The sequence below is a fragment of the Plasmodium sp. gorilla clade G2 genome, assembly GCF_900097015.1.
Source record: "Plasmodium sp. gorilla clade G2 genome assembly, chromosome: 12".
NCBI lineage: Eukaryota > Apicomplexa > Aconoidasida > Haemosporida > Plasmodiidae > Plasmodium > Plasmodium adleri (nom. inval.).
Genome location: NC_041704.1, coordinates 1,246,334 through 1,271,092, shown reverse-complemented (window position 1 = coordinate 1,271,092; position 24,759 = coordinate 1,246,334). Strand labels below are relative to the sequence as shown.

At 19.6% G+C, this 24,759-nt stretch overlaps 8 protein-coding genes across 8 annotated transcripts; 3 read left to right on the top strand and 5 right to left on the bottom strand.

Moving 5' to 3' along the window:
- Nucleotides 1-561: 561 nt before the first annotated feature.
- On the bottom strand, nucleotides 562-3,198 carry PADL01_1231500 (serine/threonine protein kinase RIO1, putative; the record flags this gene model as incomplete). The annotated part of the gene is made up of 1 exon (XM_028683280.1): nucleotides 562-3,198. One exon carries the CDS (start codon nucleotides 3,196-3,198, stop codon nucleotides 562-564), a length of 2,637 nt encoding a protein of 878 aa, XP_028539474.1.
- A 1,496-nt stretch (nucleotides 3,199-4,694) lies between these two features.
- PADL01_1231400 (conserved Plasmodium protein, unknown function) lies at nucleotides 4,695-6,524 on the bottom strand (the record flags this gene model as incomplete). Its single annotated transcript, XM_028683279.1, has 2 exons — nucleotides 4,695-6,260; nucleotides 6,435-6,524. The coding sequence occupies 2 exons, from the start codon at nucleotides 6,522-6,524 to the stop codon at nucleotides 4,695-4,697; spliced, it is 1,656 nt and encodes a 551-aa protein (XP_028539473.1).
- Nucleotides 6,525-8,190: 1,666 nt separating this feature from the next.
- Nucleotides 8,191-10,719, bottom strand: PADL01_1231300 (protein transport protein SEC13; the record flags this gene model as incomplete). The annotated part of the gene is made up of 1 exon (XM_028683278.1): nucleotides 8,191-10,719. One exon carries the CDS (start codon nucleotides 10,717-10,719, stop codon nucleotides 8,191-8,193), a length of 2,529 nt encoding a protein of 842 aa, XP_028539472.1.
- Nucleotides 10,720-12,071: 1,352 nt separating this feature from the next.
- On the bottom strand, nucleotides 12,072-13,481 carry PADL01_1231200 (sun-family protein, putative; the record flags this gene model as incomplete). Its single annotated transcript, XM_028683277.1, has 2 exons — nucleotides 12,072-12,966; nucleotides 13,246-13,481. The coding sequence occupies 2 exons, from the start codon at nucleotides 13,479-13,481 to the stop codon at nucleotides 12,072-12,074; spliced, it is 1,131 nt and encodes a 376-aa protein (XP_028539471.1).
- A 1,168-nt stretch (nucleotides 13,482-14,649) lies between these two features.
- On the top strand, nucleotides 14,650-16,113 carry PADL01_1231100 (WD-repeat protein, putative; the record flags this gene model as incomplete). Its single annotated transcript, XM_028683276.1, has 1 exon — nucleotides 14,650-16,113. The coding sequence occupies one exon, from the start codon at nucleotides 14,650-14,652 to the stop codon at nucleotides 16,111-16,113; it is 1,464 nt and encodes a 487-aa protein (XP_028539470.1).
- Nucleotides 16,114-16,935: 822 nt separating this feature from the next.
- PADL01_1231000 (ATP-dependent protease subunit ClpQ) lies at nucleotides 16,936-18,103 on the top strand (the record flags this gene model as incomplete). Its single annotated transcript, XM_028683275.1, has 5 exons — nucleotides 16,936-16,998; nucleotides 17,136-17,219; nucleotides 17,379-17,417; nucleotides 17,549-17,675; nucleotides 17,793-18,103. 5 exons carry the CDS (start codon nucleotides 16,936-16,938, stop codon nucleotides 18,101-18,103), a joined length of 624 nt encoding a protein of 207 aa, XP_028539469.1.
- A 1,263-nt stretch (nucleotides 18,104-19,366) lies between these two features.
- PADL01_1230900 (subpellicular microtubule protein 2, putative) lies at nucleotides 19,367-20,243 on the top strand (the record flags this gene model as incomplete). The annotated part of the gene is made up of 2 exons (XM_028683274.1): nucleotides 19,367-19,987; nucleotides 20,088-20,243. 2 exons carry the CDS (start codon nucleotides 19,367-19,369, stop codon nucleotides 20,241-20,243), a joined length of 777 nt encoding a protein of 258 aa, XP_028539468.1.
- A 558-nt stretch (nucleotides 20,244-20,801) lies between these two features.
- PADL01_1230800 (vacuolar transporter chaperone,putative) lies at nucleotides 20,802-24,276 on the bottom strand (the record flags this gene model as incomplete). Its single annotated transcript, XM_028683273.1, has 2 exons — nucleotides 20,802-23,959; nucleotides 24,177-24,276. The coding sequence occupies 2 exons, from the start codon at nucleotides 24,274-24,276 to the stop codon at nucleotides 20,802-20,804; spliced, it is 3,258 nt and encodes a 1,085-aa protein (XP_028539467.1).
- Nucleotides 24,277-24,759: the final 483 nt, after the last annotated feature.

The window sequence follows — 24,759 nt, the reverse complement described above, 5'->3', positions numbered from 1 at the left end:
TAAAAAAAAAAAATAAATAAAATATATAACAAGGTTTAAACATTTATTAACAAAAAGTTTTTTAAAAAAAAAGTTCATTCCCCATTGAACCTTATAAAAAATTGAATGTTTTATATGTTGTCTTGAATTGTAAAGATTTCCCCTTTGATTTAATAAGTAAAATATTGAAATTGCCGAAAAAAAAAAAAAATATATATATATATTATATACACATATATTTTTATGTTTAATAATAATACGAATGTAACAATTTATTTCTTTTCACATATATAAATTTTTTTAAAATTAAAATAACATAAACAATTGTAATCTTATATAAGTTTAAAATAAATTAATAAAGGATACGTTAAATAAATCAAAATAAAATAAAAATATAATAAAAATAAAAATATAATAAAAATAAAAATATAATAAAAATAAAAATACCATTTTGAATATTTTATGAATATATATAAATAACATCGAAAAAATAAAAAAAAATTTATGTATATCTCATTAACAAATTTATTAATAATATAGCAATAATTTCATATTACATTTATATAATTTATTTTATTTTATTTATTTTTTTTTTTTGATGTGAGCTTTTTTTTTTTTTTTTTTCTTTTGATATTTTGGTATTTTATGTTTTCTTTTTTCTCTATTTTGTTCTTTTACTAATTTACTCCATTCTTTTCTTGTAATACCATCTGGAATTATACCCTTAAATTTTACTTCTTCTTCTTCTTCCTCTTCATCTACATTAGAATTGTTTTCTTCGTCTTCACTTTTTTCACATGAATCAGATTCATCATCAATAATTGACGTATCCGAATCTTTTGACTTTGATATATCATCGCATGAATTTGTTTGTATAATATTTAACAATGTATTGGAATTAGACACAATTTCATTTACTTCATTCTTATCTTGTTCAATAATTATTTCTTCTTGGTTTGTTTCTTTATATTCATCATCATATTGTTTTATATTTTCTTCAAAAATATTTTCATTTGATATATATAATGTATCATTTATTTTATTTACATCCATTTGGTTTATTTCTTCACAAAATATAGGTGAATCAATATGTACTTCATTTTTTTTGTATATTTCTTTTTTTTCTTTTTTTTTGTTTTCATCATCACTGTGCTTAGATAAAAAATTATTGACAATAGATTTTCCTTTTTTTAAAAGTTTTAAATCTTTTTCTATGGTTCTTATATCTTTTATTTCATTTAAATATGATGGGATCCATGAGCTCAAAAACACCTGTTCTTCTACTTCATCTCTATGTGCATATTTTTGTGAATTCTTTTTGGAATATTTTTCTAATTTTTTTTTTTTCTCACTGATAAACTTGGTTACATAGTAACATGTAGCTCTCTTTAATTTTTCAAAATAAATTCTATTCTTTTGTATTTTTTTTAAATTTAATTTGGCTATAGGAGTTGTATTTTTTATTAAACCAAATATTTGTAAGTAAATTATTTCATAAGGGTTTAAAGAAATTTTCTTTTTATCATTTTCTAAAAAATATACAATATCATCAGGTAATGAAGATGAAACAATAAAATCAAATAAAACTTTTAATGGCAATATTCCGACATATTCGTAAAATTGGCTATCTGGAAAATTGAATAATTTGGACAAGTCATTTTGTGGGCATATATTTTTTGTTTTATCATCACACGGAATAATATCACATGGATCAATATCACATGGATCAATATCACATGGATCACCATAACTTGTAATATTATTACCTTCCACATGACCAGTTGTATTCTTTTGTTGCACCCCATTAATTTCCACATGTAATTTATTTTCCATCTTCTCCTCATTACTCTTCATATACAAATTCGTCTGTTGTGTTTGTTGCACGATGGTTCCAATTTTTTTTTTAAAAAAGTTGGTAATATTTAAACAATCCCTTTTTAAGAATTCCAAAGAATATGGATGGTCATGTTCCATTGATTGAGAAACATCAATTATATATATATGATTACAAAAATAGAGTAAATTATATTCTGAGAAATCTGCATGCACTAATTTACAATTAAAAAATAATAATCTTAATATACATATACATTCAATATATAATTCTTTCCATTTTAATATATCAAAATTTAGATCTTTCATTTTAGGACATGCATTATCTATATAACCAATCATACTCATTACAATAACATTACTTCTTAATACTAATGGATATGGACATCTTAATCCACATATTAAAATTCTTCTTAAATTTCGAAATTCTTTTTCTGCCCATTGTTTAACCATTTTTCTTGGATTCGTATTTTTCGTATATGCATTTCTAAATCTAAATTCTCCTTCAATATATTGAGATCTTTTCTTAAAAACTAAAATAGACGTATTATATACTTTTGTTGCTAATGCTATACCTTTTTTTTCTTTTGTTTCATCTAATATATTAATTATATGTGATATTCTCTTTTTTTTATTATTATTATTATCATACAACCATATATCATTCATTTCTTTAATTATATCAAAAGTTTCATTATATGTATTGTTCGATTCTTTTTTTTCTTCTAATAACGTATCTTCTTTTTTACAACCATTTTCTTTTTCATCATCGTTATTATTATATCTATAATTATATATATAATCATCCTCATTATCATCACACCCATCTGTGTCATCTCCAATTTCATCTTTTTTTTTATTTTTATTATATAATTCATTATTATATTCATCATTATTGTAAGAATGAGTATCTTCGCTTTGTTCATAATCATTTATATCACTTTCAAAATCTTGACACATATCATTATCAACATCGTTACACTGATCATGAATATTTTTCATTTGATTATAAATTATATTTCCATTGATATTATTATTTATATTTATATTTACATTTACATTTTCTTTATATATTTTTTTCAAGTGGTTAATAAATATATCTTTCAAAGAAATTAATTCCTCATCTTTAATATATTTTAAAGAATTAAATACATAAGCTTCTTTACCTGCACTAATAACACCATATATGTCATTATAAATATTATCTTTTAATTTTCTTAAAATAATTAAAGTCCTATTATCTAACACAGAACTTATAGTTGCTCGTTTATCTCTTGTCAATCCTCTGTTTCTAAATTTATTTGTAAGTTTTTCTCCTTCAATTATAGACGTCTGAACGTCGTTACTTAAAATTTTCCTTTCTTCATATTTTTCATACTGTTCCATTTATAGTAAACAAAAAAAAAAATATATGATATATGATATATATATGATATATATATATTTATTTATTTTTAAATAAAGCAATTATTATGGTTAATATCAAAAGGAAAAAGACATTTACGTTATTATATTTTATATATTTAATATATATGTAATAATTTAAAAAACAAACTTTTCATTCTAAGAAAAAAAAAAATATATATACATACATAATATACAAATATATATATTATATATATATATATATATAATATATTTTATTATATTATATCAAAAAAAAAAAAAAAAAACATATATATATTATATATTTTTTGAATTAAATTTATATCTATTTAAACATATTATATTATTTATCATATATTTATATATGATATAATATGAGGTTATTCTATAACTATATCACAATGACAGTGTTAAAATATATTTATTTTATTTTATAATTATAAGAAAGATAAAAACCAAGTTATTTATTTTATTTTTATTATATATATATATATAGTTATATATATAGGTTAAAAAAAAAAAAAAAAAAATTAAATATATATTATTATTATTAATTATATGTTTATATAATAAATTATAAGGACATCCCTTTATATACAACATATATAATATATATATATAATCATAACAATATGTACATTTAATATTATTTAAATAATATATATACCTTTTTATATGTTTGTATGTATTTTATTTTCTTTTTATATTTTATCATGACTCTTAATATTATCATTTAATTTGATTTTTTTTTTTTTTTTTTATTATATTTTTCTGGATATTTATTTTTGCTCTTGTCATCCTTTTTCTTATTATAACTGTTATGATGTTCACTGGTAAAAAAAAAAATAAATATAATATATATAAATAAATATATATATATAAATGAATAACCAGATTGGATAATTGACAACAGTTGTATAAAATCAATTATATTTATTACAATTATCACATATATTATATATATATATATATAATAATATATATATTTATTTATAATATGAACTTTTTTTAAGGGTTTAATAATAATAGCATACTCAAATATATATAAATATATGTTGCTTTCATAATGATGTTTTTCTTTTCTTTTTCTTTTTTATTTTGTATTAGAGGTACAAATATAAAATTAATCGTATTTAAAATTAATAAAAAAGAACTATCACATATATATATTTATTATATATTCCAATTAATATATATTTTTTTTCTTTTTTTTTATAAAATTATAATTTATTATATTATTAAATAACAAATGGGGATAATATAAATAATAGTATTTTATATATATTTTTACATACTTGAAAAAAAAGAAAAATAATAATGAAAAATTATAAAATAAAAAAAAAAAAAAAAAAAAAAAAACACGAATAGAATCAATACAATATGGTAAGTTGGTAATAGAAATGTAAAATGGTTTTAAAATAAAAAAATTATATAACAAAGCGGTAATAAATATAAATATATATATATATATATATATTTTATTTTATTTTTTCTAATTAATGCATATATACATACCTATCATGTTCACTTGTTGCTTCTTCCATGTCATCATTTTTAGATGTAATCGTATTATCATATTTATTTCCACCTCTTGATAAATCTTCATATTCTTCATCATCATAATTTTTAACTTTTTTTTTTCTATCAGAATAAGTACTACTATCATAATCTTCTTCGTCATCATAATTTCCTCCTCTTTTACTTTTCATTTTTGATTTTGTTTTATATTTATTTTTATCTTTTTTGTGTCTATCTTTATCTCTATCCCTATCTCTATCCCTATCTCTATCCTTATCTCTATCCCTATCTCTATCCTTATCTCTATCCTTATCTCTTACTTTTTCTTTTCTATGCTTATCTTTATCTTTATCTTTATCCTTCGACTTATACTTTTCATACTTTTTGTCTTTATAATTTTGTTTGTCTACCTTTCTATATTTCCTATCTCTGCTACTATCGATTGAATGTCTTTTTTTACAACTGTTGTTATCTTTATCATAATTAATGTTTGACTGTGGTTCTGTTTTTGAATCGTGTTCATTGTTATATCTTTCATCTGTGTTATGTCTATAATCGTCATATCTTTGTTGTTCATATTTATTATTATAATCATACCCATTATTATATTGGTCAAATATATTATTATGATGATCATGGATATTATTATATTTATCATATTTATCATATTTATTAGTATGATGTTTATTATATTTGGAATGTGTGCCATATTTACTACTATATTCATGTTTTGAATTATTATCATAATCATAATATTTATAATTATATTCATTATTTATATTATCTACACCTTTAATAATAACATTATCATAATTAATATTATTTTCTTGATTATCATTTTGATAAGAAAAGCTATTATGATTTCTTTTTTTCTTATTAATGTTTATATTACTATAGCTATTTTTATGATATTCTTTTTGTATATCAATATTTGATTCGTTATATTTTAGCTTGAGATTTTTTATATAATTATTTAATTCTTCATTATTTTTTTGTAATTCCATTTTTTCTTCACTTAAGAGAGTATATTTTTTAGTAATTTCAGAAAGTTGTTGACTTAATAGTTCATTATCTTCATCAATATCTGCATTTAATTCTTTTAAAACTCTTAATTCGTTTTTATAAAAAACTATATGTTGTTTTAATTTGGTAATTTGTATACTTAAAGATTGTAAATTATTTTCTTCTATAGTTTTTCCTAATTCATAATTTTCTTCTTGTAATTTTTTACACTTATTTATTAATCTTTGTCCAGCTATTGATTGAGCATCAAAATTACATCCTTGAAGTTTTTCTTCAGCTATATTACATATTTTAGTTATTTCATAAATTTTATTTCTTAATTCTTTTATCTCTAAATTTATACATGGATCAATTAATATATTCCTCAAAGAATTTATGTTTACACTATTAATTCCTGTATTCGATTTCTTTTCTTCATCTTCATAAGTATGCATGCTTCTCCATTCATTCAGATACAAGTGTATTCGACACATTTCTTTTTCAAGTGAAGATATGCACGCTAGATAAACATGTTCCCTTTTCTAAAAATAAAATGGAAATATATATATATATATCAATATATCTCCATATATATATAATACATATTTATATATTTATATGTGCTTATACTTTTATATTTTTTTTTTTTTTTTTTTTTTTTTTTTTTTTTGGAAGGTCCTTTATGCACCCTCACATTTTACTTCCTTTGTATTTACCTTGAATTCATTATAATATTCTTTTATATTTTCATCGTTATATTCATTTGTTTCCTCATTTATATTCATATCACAGTTTTCTTGGGACATCTTTATTCTATGTTAAACAAATTATTTTCTCAAATGTTTTTTCTTTTCTATATAAAAAAAATTATAAAACATAAAAATATACAATGCATAGGTATATTATATATAAATATATGTAACATATATATATTAATATTTTTTTTAAACGAATATTAAATGAAGAAACATACTTTTTGATGTTACATTTCAAAGAAAAATATTCCCAAAAAAAAATATAACATATATATATATTCTAAATTTCAAGATAATAAAAAAATCATAAATATTAAATAAATGTCATATATATATAAATATATATAGATATATGTTTATATATTTATAGATTATTATATAATAATCTTCAATTTTTTGTTAAACTATAAAAAAAAAATATATATATATATATATAATGTATATATTTTTTTTTTTTTTTTTCTTTTTTCTTATTTGATGAAGAGATGAATATTATTTCTAAGAAAATAAAAAAAAAAAAAAAAAAAAAAATTATAAATATATTTTCTAATATATATATAAATATATATATATATTTTTTTTTATGTGGTAATATAAATATGAGTAAAAAAAAAAAATGCTAATTTTTTTTAATTATGACACAATTGAGATTTTTTTTTTTTCTTTTTTTATAATTCCCTCATTAAATAAATAAAATATAAAACATAAACATATAAAACTTCACTTTAATTTTTATTTCTTTTTATTATCCCCCAATTTTTTTTTTTTTCTTTTCTTTTTAATACATATTTAAAAAACATCATTTAAAGATATTTATTTTTTTTTGTGTTCACGAAAATTATTTTCTAAAACATATTTTAAAAAAAATTTTTTCCCCTACAAAAATATTAATATATAGGGGGTATAAGAAAAAGTAGGAACTTAAAATATCATATATATATAAAATTATAAAAAAAAATTACAAATATTTATATATATATATATAATTATATATATATATATATATATATATATTATTTGGCTTTTCTTTTATATATTGAATTAATATCAAATAAAAGTATATAGTATATATATATTATTATATAATACCTCTATATATATATATATATATATATATAATATAATATTTTTGTATCTTCCTTTTTCAAAAGGTACAAAAAAAAAAAAAAATAATTTTAATACCAAAATAAAAAAAATATATATATATATTTATATATATATTTATTATTTATTATTTTTTTGTATTGAAAGATAAATATTTTTAAAGTTTTTATAAAAACATTTTGTTAATCAAATATTTTCATTTGTTCATTTGTTTATTTGTTCCACATGTTATAAAATAAATATATATATAATATATATAATATATATAAAACTATTGAAAAAAAAAAAAAAAAAATACAACTTTTCAAAACACAATAATTTATCAAAATGTTATATATATATATATATAATTTTCATATGGATGAATTATAAACAAATAAAAGTAATTATTTCAAGAATTATATTTTGTTTTTTATAAAATTATAAAATAATATACAGTACATAAATATATATATATATATATAAAGAATTTTTTTTTTTAAATATATAATTAATATTCCTACATTCATTATAAAAATATATAATATAATATATATATCATATATTTATATATTATAATTTTTTTTTTTTTTTTTTTTTTTTTTTTTTTTTTTTTTTTTTTTTTTATCACCCTTCAATTGTTCATATGCGTATTTTGTCGTGGTGGCATATTATAATTTGAGTATCCATATTGCTGATTTGACGGCTTCATATTTGAATCGTTCATCATAGGTGGTGCATGGGGGGGGTTGTATCCACCACCACCCATCGAAGCATAAGTTGTGCCCACAGGTTTATTTGGATGCATAACAGAAGGATTGGGTGGAGGCATATTTGCCTGATTCATATGTGCGTTAAAATTTGAAAAAGAATTATTATTACTACTACTATTATTATTATTAATATTATTTGCTATGCTATTTTTATTCTGCATTCCTTGGGGAGATGAAGAAAATGCAGGAGGTGGTACCGATGATGACAAAGAATTAAAATTTAAATTATTCGAATATTGTGATGGTCGTGGAGGCATCATCCCACTATTATTTATATTATTATTGTTACTGTTTGTCTGTGAAAAACTTGGTGGTATTTGTGGGTTCATTACATAACTAGGTCTTGACATATTCACATTTGAAAATGGACCCTGAACCTGTTGTTGTACTGATGATGTAGAAGCCTTTGGAAAATTCGTTGAACTAACTGATGGAATAATAGGAGTTGTACTTGTTGAAGATAATGGTGGTGGAGGACCTGCAAAAGTAGATTTGTTATTACTTACATTTGATACACTCATATTTGTAACACTTCCTCCTACTTGTTGTTGTGCTGGTGGAACTCCAAAAGGAGCTGCAACACCATGAGGTTGTGCTGAAAAGTTTGATGCAGAATATGGACCTGGTGCTCCAGTTGAATTATTAACTACTAAGGGAGGAGCTGTGGGTGGTGGTATATTCTTCATAGTAGGCGTAAGGTTGGATGTATTATTTTTCTTATTATTTTGCATTGTTAAATAGGCAGGTGGAGTTGGCGGTACGGTCATTTGGCTAGATGGCCCATTCATTTGGCTAGGTGGTACATTCATTTGGCTTGGTGGTACATTCATTTGGCTAGGTGGTCCGTTCATTTGGCTAGGTGGTCCATTCATTTGGCTAGGTGGTCCATTCATTTGGCTAGGTGGTCCATTCATTTGACCAGGTGGTCCGTTCATTTGACCAGATGGTACATTCATTTGGCTAGGTGGTCCATTCATTTGACCAGGTGGTCCGTTCATTTGACCAGATGGTCCGTTCATTTGGTTTGTATTATTATTATTTGCAAAACCATTTACTACATTATTCATATTACTACTAATAGAATTTACATTTAAATGTTGTTGTTGTTGTTGTGTTGAATTGTGGTAAGCTGCAAAATTTCCTTGTGAAGATCTATTAAATGTATCTTTATTTTGATATGGTCCTTGATGAGATAAATTATTATTTTGATTCATTAACGAATTAGATGTATTTGTATTATCATTCATATATGAATTAGTAGATACATTGGCATTTGCTATATAATTCATATTATTATTGTTATCATTGTTAAGCAAATTATCATTATGATTATCTTGCTCATTATTTGTGATATTCATAGAGTTATCTTCTTGTATATTATTTTCTTCACTTAAGTTACATACTTCTACCCAGATTCCTTCAAGATTTTCTTTATATAAATATGCATTATCATCTGAACAAGCGATAGCTAATATGGTTCCATTAGGTGACCAACTTAATTTATGAATATTATGATTCACTTTAATTACTTGCCCATTTCTCCATACATTATTTGTTACATCTTCTATCCATAATATTACAATTTTTTCTTCAGAACATGATGCAATAATATTTGGTGAATTATTCAAATTTGGTTTCCATGCTACATCTTTTATACTAGATTTATGTGGTTTATCATTCATTTGAAATATTTTTTGAAACTCTTTTGTATTATTATCAAACATCCATATTATAACTTGATTGTCAAATCCACCAGATACTAATTTAAAAGAATTCATTATATCATTATTATTATTGTTACTATTATTATTGTTACTATTATTATTGTTACTATTATTATTATTCATATTATTATCATTCATATTTTTATTCATTAATAACATATTATTATATGGCTTCTCCCAGCTTAAAGATGCTACACCATTCAGATGTGCTTTCATACTATATTTATTCCAATATCCTTCATTACTACCTTTATTCATATAATAAGATAAAATACTTATGGTGCCATCAGAGCTTGCACAACCCAAATGTAAACCATATTCATGTGGAGACCATTCAATATAATTTACACTACTCATATGCTCATTATTTATATATATCATCTCATATTTATTTATATTCACTTCTTTATATATTATCACATTCTTATCAAATGAACAACTAGCCAATAAACTTCCATATTTTGGATGAGACCAACATACTTTCCATACAGCTGAACTGTGGTCTTTTAATTCAGCTACACATACAGGTTCCTTAGAAAGACTTAAGTCAAATATTTTTACAGTATTATCACTTGAACATGTTGCTAACTTCTTACTGTAATAATCTAATTCGCAATCATTAATTGATCTTCCATGATAAGTATCAAACACTATTATTTCGTTCATGATTTCATAAGATAATTTAAACAAACAAAAAAAAAAAAAAAAAAATAAAATAAAATAAAAAATATATATATATATTATAAATATTTGATATTGTTACATAAAATGCACACTTTCAAATATGCTAACATAAAACATATGTAGTTATATATTTTGAAAGGTTTCGTTTTTTTGACCCTTTAAAAAAAAAAAAAAAAATATCCAAATAAATAAATACATACATACATATATATATTAATATTTTTTATCACCGAAAAAATATTCAAATTAAACGTTAAAATATTAATTTTTATTGCTACTACATATATATATATTCTATGTATTTTATTTAAATATTGTATTAAAATATATAATATATATATTATATATATATATATATATATTTTTTTTTTTTTAATATAAATAGAAATACATAAATCGTAATATAATATATAAAAAAAATATTTAATATTTTTTAATATTCAAAAAATATATATATTAAATTATTTTTTAAATTTATGGGAAAAAATTTTTAATAATAAAAAAAAAAAATTATTAGATAAAAAAAAAATAAAAAAATAAAAAAATAAAAAAATAAAAAAAAATATATTATATATTATATGCATAAAATACTATGTTTATAATATGTACATATAAAGTAAAAATTATAAAAATATTTTTTTTAATTATAACATACATAAATGCAAATATATATATATATATATTTTTATATTAAATAATATATGGGCTTACCAAAAAAAAATAAATATATTTTTTTTTTATAATCATATTTGTAATATATATAAAATAATATATTATATATATATGTTTTATATATATAATATAATAACGTTATTTTTTTATTTATATTTTAATGTTATATCAGAATAAAAAATGTTTGTCAACAAATGAAAATATATTTTATAAAAAATATTAGTTTTTTAAATATAGTATATATATTTTAAATTATTTTAAAATAAAAAAAAATATATATTTAAAAAAAAATTTATAATATTTAAAATATGTATTCAGTAATAATAATAAAAGAAATAAAAAAACTAATTTGTATTTTTATGTATATATTTTCATTTATTATATTATTATTTTTTTTGTCAAAATGAATAATATGCATATACATATAAATACGAAAAAAAAATAAAAATTTACAAATATATGAATATAAATATATACATATGACTCTTTTGGATTTATATAAAATATAATATATATATATATTTTATATATATATATATATGTATTTATTATATATCTTCGTATTATATAGAATAACAAATTGTTTCAACCGTCTTCTCATATCTTCTCATATCTTCTCATATCTTCACTTCTCTTCTGTTCTGTTCTCTTTTTTTTTTCTTTCATTCTTTTCTTTCAAATGTTGCTAAAAAAAAACCATCCATCGCCTTTGATTGAGGTAAAGAATGAAAAGGTGCCTCAGATAAATATAAATTATGTTTCTGACAAAAATATTTTGCTTGATGTACATTCTCAGCATCCAATATACTACATGTGATATAAACAATTTTTCCATTTTTCTTAAGATACAACAAAGCATTTTCAAAAATTTCTCTTTGTGTTTTTACATAATCATATAATTTATTATTTGTAAATTTATATTTCATTTCTGGGTTTCTTCGTAAAGCACCAGTACCTGTACATGGAGCATCAACAATTACGACATCCATATAACCAAATAATTTTTTTAATAATATATGATTTGAATTTAATAAAATATAATTTTGTATTCCTGCTCTTCGTAATCTTATTTTTGCTTGAGATAACATTTGATCACGTATATCATGTAAATATATTTTTCCTGTATTTTCCATTAACATTGAAAATGCTAATGTTTTTCCACCTGACCCTGCACAATAATCAAGCACCTTATCACCTGGATGTACAGGTATTTTTGAACTCACAATTTGGCTAGCTTCATCTTGAATTTCGAAATAACCTTTTTTATATTCATGAATATTTTTTAATATTTGATTTTTTGTTAATAATAATCCATATGGTGAATTAACACATTTTTCCACTGATATTCCTTTACTGATTAAAGTCTTATATAATTCGTTTCTCGATATTTTATTGTTATTAACACGTAAAAAAACAGGAGCCTTTTCATTTAAAATAGACATTAATGTGATGCTTTTCTTCTCACCATAGCAATCTAATAGCTGGTTGTATAATTCTTTTGGAAAAGAGTACCTGACATGTGCAGGTATTTTTTCGTTGTTCATTTCATATTTCCACCTAAAGGACAAAAAAAAAAAAAATAAAATAAATAAAATATATATATATATATATATATATATTATATATTTTATATATATTTATATATTTTTCCAAAAATAGAAAATTAAAATGGGGAAGGACAATTTATAATGAATTTCTTATGCATAATTATTCTTATATATATATATATATATATATATATATATATATATATTTTTATATTTAATTCCTAATATGGTCCTACTAATTAATTTTATTTCATTTTTCTTTTATATATATATATTATTTTTTAGTTACTTGTCAGAAGAAAAATACGTCTTAATTACATTTGTATACAATGAACTGGGTGAAGATAAATATGATAAGAGTGTTTTGTTTTTTATAATATTATAGACATGTTCTGAAATATACGGTTTATCTTTATTCTTTATATTATTACTTTTAAAATATAAACGCATATAAATGTCCAAAGGGGACATGAAATTAAAATTATTTAATGCATTTTCAATGTGACGTAATCTAGTACTATTCATTCTTTTTTTTTAATTAAATCCCCCCTCCAAAAAAAAAAAAAAAAAAGAAAAAAAAAGAAAAAAAAAGAAAAGAAAAGAAAAGAAAAAAGAAATGAAAAAAAAAAAAAACTACATAAATCATAAAATATATTTATTCTATTTTAATTATAATATGAAGATTATCATTTTTATTCATTTTTGTATAGAACATAAATTATTTATATATAAAATAAAATATTGTGTTATTAAAAAATTAAAAAAACAAAAGATAAATAAAGGTTCTTTTTTATAATTCACATATTATAACAATAGTATATATTATTATATAGTACACCTTCAACGTGAAGTTTTATAATGTTGGATATTTGAAAATTATAAAACATCAATTAAAAAAAAAATAAATAAATAAAAATATTATACTTTTATGTGTATATTAAAATGTTAATGTAGATTAAAATTTTCTTCTTAAATTTATTTTTTGTGATATTATACAAAAAAATAAAAAATTATATAATTTTACATACGTATGGATATATATAATATATATATATATATCAGATTCACTCTATATACAATAATAAGTATATATGTATATATAATTATATATATATATATATATATATATATTATATTTATAATAAATATTTTATTTTTAAGAAAAGAAAAAAAAAATTTCCTGTTTTAGAATATATTTTCTTTGTATAAAAATTATATAAAAATATTAAAATAAACAAAAGGTAATATTTTAAAAGAGAAAATATTATGTCGAATGGAATTTTTTATATGCTCATACGGTATATATAGAAATTTTTTTTTTTTTTTTTTTTTTTTTGTTAATTTAAATTATAATTAAAAAAAAGGCAACAACATATCTTTTTTTTTTATTAACTCAAAATTGTGTTTAAAAAAAAAAGAAAAAATTATATAATATAAATAAATAAATATATATATATATGTATATATATTTTTTTTTTTCTTGAAATAGAAGAATCTTTTAAAAGCATTTAAAAAATAAAATACAACATTATAATAAGATCTATATTAAATAAATATGATTAATCAATAAGAAAAAAAAAAAAATATATATATATATATATATATATATATATATATTTATATTTATATTTATTTATAATAATATTTTATTTTAAATGTTACTTTTATCTTATAGTGTAAATAATTTTTCATAATGGAGCAGAATAAAATAATGTTAGTCTATGATAACCATGATGTACTGTTAGTAAATTTAGATAATGAACGATGTGAAAATAAATTTGAAAAATCAATAAAAGATGATGAAAAGAAAATATGTATGCTTAGTAATGGAAATTTCCTTATATTAAATGCAAATAAAAAAATGATATGTCAATATATATATAACAAAAGTACAGCTATATATACTAAATATGTACGTGCTCATTTGAATGTTATTAAAATAACAACAAATGAAAGAATCATTTTTGGAGGTGATAAAATTGGGAATGTATATATATGGTCTGCTATATCAGGATTTTTAATAAATACTTTTCAAGCTCATTTTGGACCAATTAAAGATATTTTAATTGATCAGATAGTAAATGTTTTATATACATATAGTGATGACAATATAGTGCATGCATATAATTTACATGACTTGTTCAGGAAAAAAAAAATACAGCCAATGTTATATTATCAACATAATATAAATTCAAATATAAAACAAATTATAAGTATAACTCCAAATATATATGATACCTTATATACTTTAATATCTTTAACAAATGATGGAACTATATATGTATGGGGTTTAAAATCTAAAGAAGCTATACATATATTAAAAACACAAACAGAGTATTGTTCATATATTTGTTCAAATTATCCATTCAATACACATTTATATGTGTGCAAAAAAAATAAAATTATTCGTATCCCTTTTATGGAATTTAATAAGAATAAGAAGAAAAATAATAAAAATAATTGTGAACATTCTAATAACAATAGTGATGATATAAAATTAAAAGAATATGGTGATTATGTTGAAATAAGAAAATTAAAAGCAGAACAAATTGAAAATAATAATTATAATGTTAATAAAAATGATGGTGACATAAATAATCACAACAGTGATTATAATCAAACAAGTGATGATAATAATACAAGTGATGATAATAATTCAAGTGATGATAATAATTCAAGTGATGAAGAATTTAATGATAGTCATCACCCTAATATGAATTATCTCCATTTAGAAACAAATAAAATGATTAAATCACAAAATGTTGTTACAAATGAAATCTTTTTGAATTTAAAAAATTTTACAACATTTATAGGTCATAAAAGTCAAGTATTAAAATGTTATGTTGATGATAAAAAACAAATATTGATATCTTTGGCAACAGATGGAATAAAAATATGGGATATATATAATTGTTATGCAATTAAAACTTTGAAATATGGTGAAAATATTATTAACTTTTATATTCCTACATTCAAAAATGTTTCTTATTTAATCGAGTGTCCAAATCTACTTCTTGAATATGAAGATAATACAAATATACATATTATTGATGAAGTGAACGAGCAAACCGTTCAATCAAATTATAAAAATATTTTAAATCATGATGAAAATTTATTAATTAATATGGCAAATATATTTGCATCACAAGATATGTAAAACCTTTTATCTTTAACCTATTTATAATATTAATGTGTATATATGTGCAATACAAAATTATTACAACAAAAAGGATAGTGGTAATAATAAAAATAATTTGTTAAATGAAAATATGTATACATTTGAAAAAATTTATGAACGTTTTCATATATATTTTTTGCAAATTGTTAATAAATATTTATGTATATTTCCTATTTATTTAATTTATTATTTTTTTTTTATTAAACTTATATATTATTTATTTATTATAATATTCTCTTTGGTATTACTTATTTAAAAAAGCTGTATTTTGTTAACAAATGATGAAAAAGGCATAAAAATAAAAAAATATAAAAAAAAAAAATAAATTAAAAATAAAATAAAATAATAAATGAGCGTTCTTTTTTTAAATATTTTCTATATATGCTTATGATATAAAATACATATGTGCCATTTTTCATAATAATAATACATATAATATTATATATATATTATATTATTTATTTATTATTTTTTTTTTTTTTTTGTGTAATGTGAATTTTTTCTCTTTTTCAATATGTCAATAATTGCTTCTAATTTCATATAATTTATCTTTTTATATATATACTGTAAAAATGTATTTATATAAATTCTTTATATATTCTATAAAATAATAACACATAATATGTTTTGCGTTCATTGTTATATATAAATATGTTTTAAATATAATTGAATATAACTTTTTACATAAAAAATAAACATTCAAGCTTAAATATATATATATATATATTTATATATTTATTTTTTTGTTTTCTTTAATATTTCTTTTAATTTTTTTTAATAATATACAAAAGAAGAAAGAAAATGTTTATCAGAAACTTTGCAAATATAATTAGATCACAAAAATCAATAACCAAAACAATTTCAGTAATATATTATAAATATATGTTTATCACATTTATATTGTCATCATAATTTTTATTGAAACAAATGATATACATATATATATATATATATATATATATATATATATATTTGTATGATTTTATCTTCTTATTTTATAGAGAAATTATTTTTCTGATAACAGCAAGTTGATAATTCCTCGTCATGGAACTACCATATTATGTGTTAGGAAAAATAATGAAGTGGTATGTATTAAGAAAAAAAAAAAATAAATAAATAAATAAATAAATAAAATAGAAAGGAAAAACGTATTATAAATATATTCAGGAAAAATATAAAATGATAAAAATTTTTTTATTAAAATATATAGAAATAATTATTTTATTTATTTTTACATTTTTTAGTGTTTAATTGGTGATGGAATGGTTTCTCAAGGAACGATGGTTTGAGCAATTATTTTTGTTACTACAAAATTATATGTATATATATATATATATATATATATATATCGTTTGCACATCTTAATAATATATATATGTATGTATTTTTTTTTTTCCTCTTAATCATAATATAGATAGTTAAAGGAAATGCAAAAAAGATAAGACGTTTAAAGGACAATATATTAATGGGTTTCGCAGGAGCTACAGCTGATTGTTTTACCTTGCTAGATAAATTTGAGACAAAGATTGATGAATATCCAAGTAAATAAATTTATATAAAAATAAATACACACACGATGTTATATATATATGTATATATTTGGATGTATTTTTTTGTACGTATCATTTTATTTTTCCTTTTCTTCTTATAATTTATAGATCAACTTTTAAGAAGTTGTGTTGAATTAGCCAAACTTTGGAGAACTGATAGATATTTAAGACATTTAGAGGCTGTTTTAATAGTAGCTGATAAGGATATTTTGTTAGAAGTAACCGGTAATGGTGATGTTTTAGAACCATCAGGAAATGTTTTAGGAACAGGATCAGGAGGTCCATATGCTATGGCAGCTGCAAGAGCATTATATGATGTCGAAAATTTAAGTGCTAAAGATATAGCTTATAAAGCTATGAATATTGCTGCAGATATGTGTTGTCATACTAATAATAATTTTATTTGTGAAACATTGTAATGAATTTTAATATATATATGTGAATTATATTCATATTTTTTTAATTATTATTATTATATTATTTTTTTTCAATTTATAAGGAAATATATATATATTATTTATATATTTCTTCACATTAATTTTTTTTTTTGAATATTTATATATTGAATAAAAAATGGTTTGTTTAATAATATATATATATATATATATATATGTATGTATATTTTTATATATATTTTTTTTTTTTTTTTTTTTTTTTTTTTTATTAAAAGGTAATATATGGTTATATTATCATATTTATTATAGTTTACATTTTATTTATTATACACGATGAAAACTGAATAAAAAAAGAAATATATATATAATAGAATATTTATATAATATTTTTTTATAGACAATTATATTTTACTTAATCTTATAAACATAATATTTAATATACACTTTTATTTGTAGAAAGCAATATTTCTATTTCTTATTTCACATAATATCCGTTTTTATTTATATATAATATATTATTAAGAGATTATTTCATTTTTCATTTCATTTGTATTTGATTTACATTTTTTTTTTTTTTTTTTATGTGTGCATAAATTTATGCACATGTTCAGAAATATTTTGAAATTTATATGGACCTAATATTATATAGATATATATTAAGTAAAAAAAAAAAAAAAAATTGCACCTACATGCAAGGGGAATATAAATAAAATAAAAACAACATAAGGTTCGTATGCTATATATTGAATGAACTTTTTTTTTTTTATATAATATATAAAAGTGAAATATTTATATAGCTATATATATATATATATATATATATATATATATATATATAAATTCTTAACAAGTCAGGCTATTGATGACAGTCTAGCTTTTTTTTTTTTTTTTTTTTTTTTTTTTTTTTTCTTTCAGAATAATATATAAAATTTGTGTTATAAGAAAAATGTTATGTTTTTTAATATAAGTTTATATTAAATACACATATATATTTTTATATATGTTGTAAATATTTCTACACATGTATTTTTTTTTTTTTTATTTTAAAATATCCACAAATAAAATGACAGTATACCTTTAATTTATTTTTTTTCTTTTTATATTCCCCATCCAATTATTTTATTTTATATTTTTATATTTTTATATCATTTAATTTTTCTGTTCGTATTGCTTACAACTTGAATATCCATTGTGTATTACATATTTTTTATTTTTTAAAATTTTAAATTTGTTGTGCGAAATAATTTAAAAAAAAAAAACAATTCATTTTTTTGTATTTTAAAATAAATGGAACTTTCTAAATATGCTGGGTTGAGCTCAGAACGTTTGGATTGTTTAAGGAATTTGGATATCAGAAAGAAGTCTATTTATAACGGTTCAACATTTTCTTGTGGTAATAATATTTATGAAATATTACATAATTATTCTGATAGACAAAAAGAAAATAAGAGTGATGACATTTGTGTAGCTCATGACTATAAAAATTCTCAAAGGAATATAAAATTTGCTGGTTTAGAATCTGAAATAAAGAATGATATAAATATAAGGAATAGAAGGGTAAAACATAATATGAATTATCGTAATGACAATTTAAAGGATATTTTACAAAATAATATGAATGAACACAACATAAATAATTCAAAATATTTTCTTTCTGACAAAGGTTATGTATTAACCCCAAAAAGATGTTTAGCGAGACATGTAGATGATAGTGAAATTAATAAATATTTTTCTACAAAATATGCTGTAACAGATTCATCTACTGGAAGGACAGAAATTATGGTAGAGAGAAAACCAGGGTGTTCCAATATTATTGTTCAGAATTTTTCTGAATTTGATGCTTATGGAACTTATAAAAAGAAGGATGAAAGGATAAACAGAAGGGATTCATTTGTCCACACTAAAATGGTAACAAAAATAAAATAAATAAAATAAATAAAACTATATATAAATATATATATATATATATATTTATGTATGTCTTTTTTTCTATTTTCTCATATATTAGGGTATAGTACCTAGGGATGGATCTTGTTTAGATAACAACAAATGCAAAGCTCAAGCTACTTTCACACATATTCACAGACGTGATAATATAGCTCCAGATAATTATTGGTTATGTCCTACAATTGAAAGTGATAAAAAGATCAAGACTAGACAATGAATGAATCACCATTTGAACAATTTGTTGTTATTTAATATTTCTTTGTTATATGTATATATTTATGTATATATGTATGTATGTATTTTCTTAAAATCTCTAAATTTATATTAAAAAAAAAAAAAAAAAAAAAAAAAAAAAAAATTATGATATAATTATTAAATAAATATATATATATATATATATATATATATATATATATAGTATGTTTGAGAACATTTACAAAATGTATTATTTAAAAATAAAATTAATAAATTTTCTATTTTTTCTTAAAATAAGAATGTTACAATTTAATATTATATTATATACCACAATAATTAAAAGGTAAAATAAAATATAGCTATTATACATTAAAAAAAAAAAAAAAAAAAAAAAAAAAAAAAAAAAAAAAAAAAAAAAAAAAATTCTTGTTCAATATTAACAACAACACAATAATATATATATATATGTATATTTTTTTATTTATTCCTATTTTTCTTATTAATTTTCCTTTTTTAAACTTTTGGGGGATTATCCACAATTACTATATAATATGCTCGTCATGAAAAAAGGTGGATTCTTTTAAGACCATATTTCTGTTTTCCATCTGCCATAAATATTTAATACAACAACTGTTGATAAAGAAAATGTTAAGGTGAGAACCAAAATTAAGGGACCTAGCTTATCAGTATAATTAATTGGTTCTTTATTTACCAACGCATCTGATCTTTTTAGATAAATATAAAAAGAATATAAGATAAAAAATATAGAGACAGGTGCCATAATAACTCCAGAAAAAAATCCATATGAATTAGAAAAATTGAGAAGGGTTATAGATATTGTAGATAATAATACACTAGTATTAAGCCATTGTAATAATGTTCGTTCATTAGCAAAAAATGTTTTTGGTTCGACACGCACAACAGAATTTTTGGGTTTTGAATTATGTTGTGTATTAGGTGTTGAGCAAAATAAATTTTTAATAGGAGATATAATTTTACGTATTAATGATTGTAATGTATTTTCATATGTATTATTTGTTTGTTGAAGAAGAGGTTCATATAAATTATTATCATAAATAAGGGATGTATTTTTTATAGATAAATCTTTCAAATTGTTAGAATATTTATTGATTTTTTTAATACTAAAATTATTATTATTATTATTATTATTATTGGTACTATATATTTCATTAGATAATGGATGAATTAAATTAAAATTAGAATTAATGTTTAAATTTTTATTTTTTTTTTTATTTTTTTTTTCAATTTCATTTCTAAATATTAATTCACTTTCATGTGCTATTCTAGCAGAAGCACCTGTATAAGTAATACTTTTTTTAAAATCATCTTTTGTATTATAATTTTTTTTTTTTTTTTTTTTTTTATTTGATTGATTTGAAATATATGGACTTGTAAGTACAACATCGCTATTACTTTGATCATGCTTTAAATGGTTAAAAAAATTATATATTATATTATCATTTTTATTATCATTCATATTATCATTTATACTATCATTTATACTATCATTTATATTACCATTTATATTATCATTCATATTACCATTTATATTACCATTTATATTATCATTTTTATTTTTTGTTTCTTTTTTGTTTTTTCCTCCTTTAAATTTTTTCGTACTTTTATTCAGTTTCATATGATCAGTACTTGTATATATTTTCCAGTGAGGATAGGTGGATAAACGATTTGAATATAATAAGGATATACCTTGAAGAAAAGATGAATATCCCCATATTTCTTTTAATAGTCCACGATTATTTAATTTTGTAAGGAAATCATTATTTTTTTGTTCCTCTTTTATACTGATATCTATAACAGCATAATTAAAATATGCATATTTTTTATTCCTTCCTTTTTTAAGAAATTTAAAATTCTTGTCTTTATTAAGAATTTTTTTTAAATGGGGATTTTTACTACTTGCTTTATCATACAAATGGTTATAATATTGTTCATGAGAATCTACACTTTCATCTACATCTACACTTTCATCTACATCTACATTTTGATTTACATCTACATTTTGATTTATATCTACATTTTGATCTACATCTACATTTTGATCTACATTTTGATATTCATCTACACTTTCATCTACATCTTCATCTACATCTTCATCTTCATATACATCTACATCTTCATCTACATCTACATCTTCATCTTCATCTTCAAACGTATGCATATTTTTTTTATCGTTGTGAGCCCAGTAAGATATATTCTCATCAATATACCCCCACGTTTTATCATCACTAAAATATAATCTATTTACTTTGCTTCTCATACAACTTGTCAATTTTTTATTTTTCATGTGTTCCATAAAATTTAAAAAGAATTGTGTGTTATTCAAAAAATACTGTTTATTTATATCTATCTTGTTATTTTGAAATGTTTCTGTTGAGGATATATTTTCCTTTTCATATGTTTTATTTAAATGGTCTTTATTATTATATATATGATTATATGTTTCTTCTTTGAGCAGTATTTCAAGGTCATCTACTTTTTTTATATTTAAAAAATTTGAGGTTGCAATATCTTTGAATAATAAATATTTTTCTTTATGATGATGACTAGGTTCATATAAATTAAAATATTGTAATGATGTATGTTCATTATGTATTTTATTATTACTTATATAATTATAGGATCTAATTCTAATATATTCATCATCTATATTAGAAAGGTTTGTATTTACATTTTTATGATAGGTACTAAAATGTTTATCATCAAAATATATTGTTAATAAATAATTATGAATTTTGTTTTTAGATATAATATCTAAGAATTTTTTTATATTTCCTATACATTCATCTTCTTCTATATTATAATATTTAAATATAAAACGTCTAGCTATTTCTACTTTTATTAATATTAATTTTTGTGCCTTCACAATATATTTAACATGTTTTATTCCTATACCATTTTTTTTTTCATGGCATGCATTTGTAATTAAATTATATGAAATATTATCACCACTTATATGGTTATCATTTATATGGTTATCATTTATATGGTTATCACTTATATGGTTATCATTTATATGATCATCATTCATATGGTCTTCATTCATATGATCATCATTCATATGATCATCATTCATATGATCATCATTCATATGGTCATCACTTTGTTTTATATTGTGATCATTGTTGTGATTGTTGTAATTAATTTTATTATTCTCTCTTTTTTCATCTTCAATTTTTTCTATCTTTTCTATTTTTTCTATTTCTTTTTTTTGTGTGCCCCTCTTAATTCCACCTTTAAGTAACCTTAAATATTTATAACAGACAGACAAAATATATATCAATACATTTATATCAAAACTCATAAAGAAACTTTTTATAACTACACTTATATAAAATGATGAGTTTAATACATTATCATTATGTTTATCAAATTTTTTTGTTATTTTATGAAACCCAATAAAATTAATATGTTTATAATCTTCTAGAAATATTAATATATTTCCTAATGCATGTAATTTATTTTCAACATCTTTTATATCATCTATAAGATTCTCTTTTAATTTATTATAATACAATTCAATATCTTTATACCATGCTTTTATAATATATAAAGTAAAATTATTTATTTTTTCTAATTCTATATTTAAGATATCTTCAAATCTGGATTCAGGGGTTCTATATTCTCTGCAATTTAAAGCTCGATTATTTCCAAGGTTGCTTGTCACTTCTTTGATAGTAAATGTCGACGTGTCCTTCCCTACAATATCAAACAGGTTAAACATAAATATAAAAATATATATATGTATATATATATATGTATATATGTATATGTATATATATATATATATATATATATATATATATATATATATTAACAATGAAATTTCCTCATTCTCTATATTGTCACATATATATTATATATATATATATATTTTTTTTTTTTTTTTTTTTTTTTTTTTTTTTTTATATCCTACCTGTTATTAATTTAATAAATTTTTTTAAATCCTTATAAGCAATGTAATGCTCTCTATACTTTGGATGAGCACGCTCATGTAATTTCTTGCTGAATTTCATCTGGAATGATTTTTTATAAAGTATAAGAAAACATAAATATAAAAAAATAAATATATATATATGTATATATTTATTTATTTATTTATTTTATTTATTTATTTTTTATATTTAAACAAAAAAATAAATGAAAAATATTACAAGATTCAAAAAATAAAATAAAAAAAAATATATTGCACATTCTCATATAATTAAAGAGAGACTAATCCATACTAGGCATTATCTTTTATTTACTTTTTTATTTTTTTATAAACACAATTTTTTGATAATTCAAAAGGAATACAATAAATTTATTTATTCTTTTATACATTTTTCTTCTAGACTCAAGAAAGAAAAAATAAAACATAAATAACAGTTCAACGTTAGCACATACATATTATATATATTATATATATATATATATATATATTATATATATTATATTTTATATATAGGTTAGAAAAAAACGTAACACGTAAAGGCTACTTGTTATTTATTTATATTTTT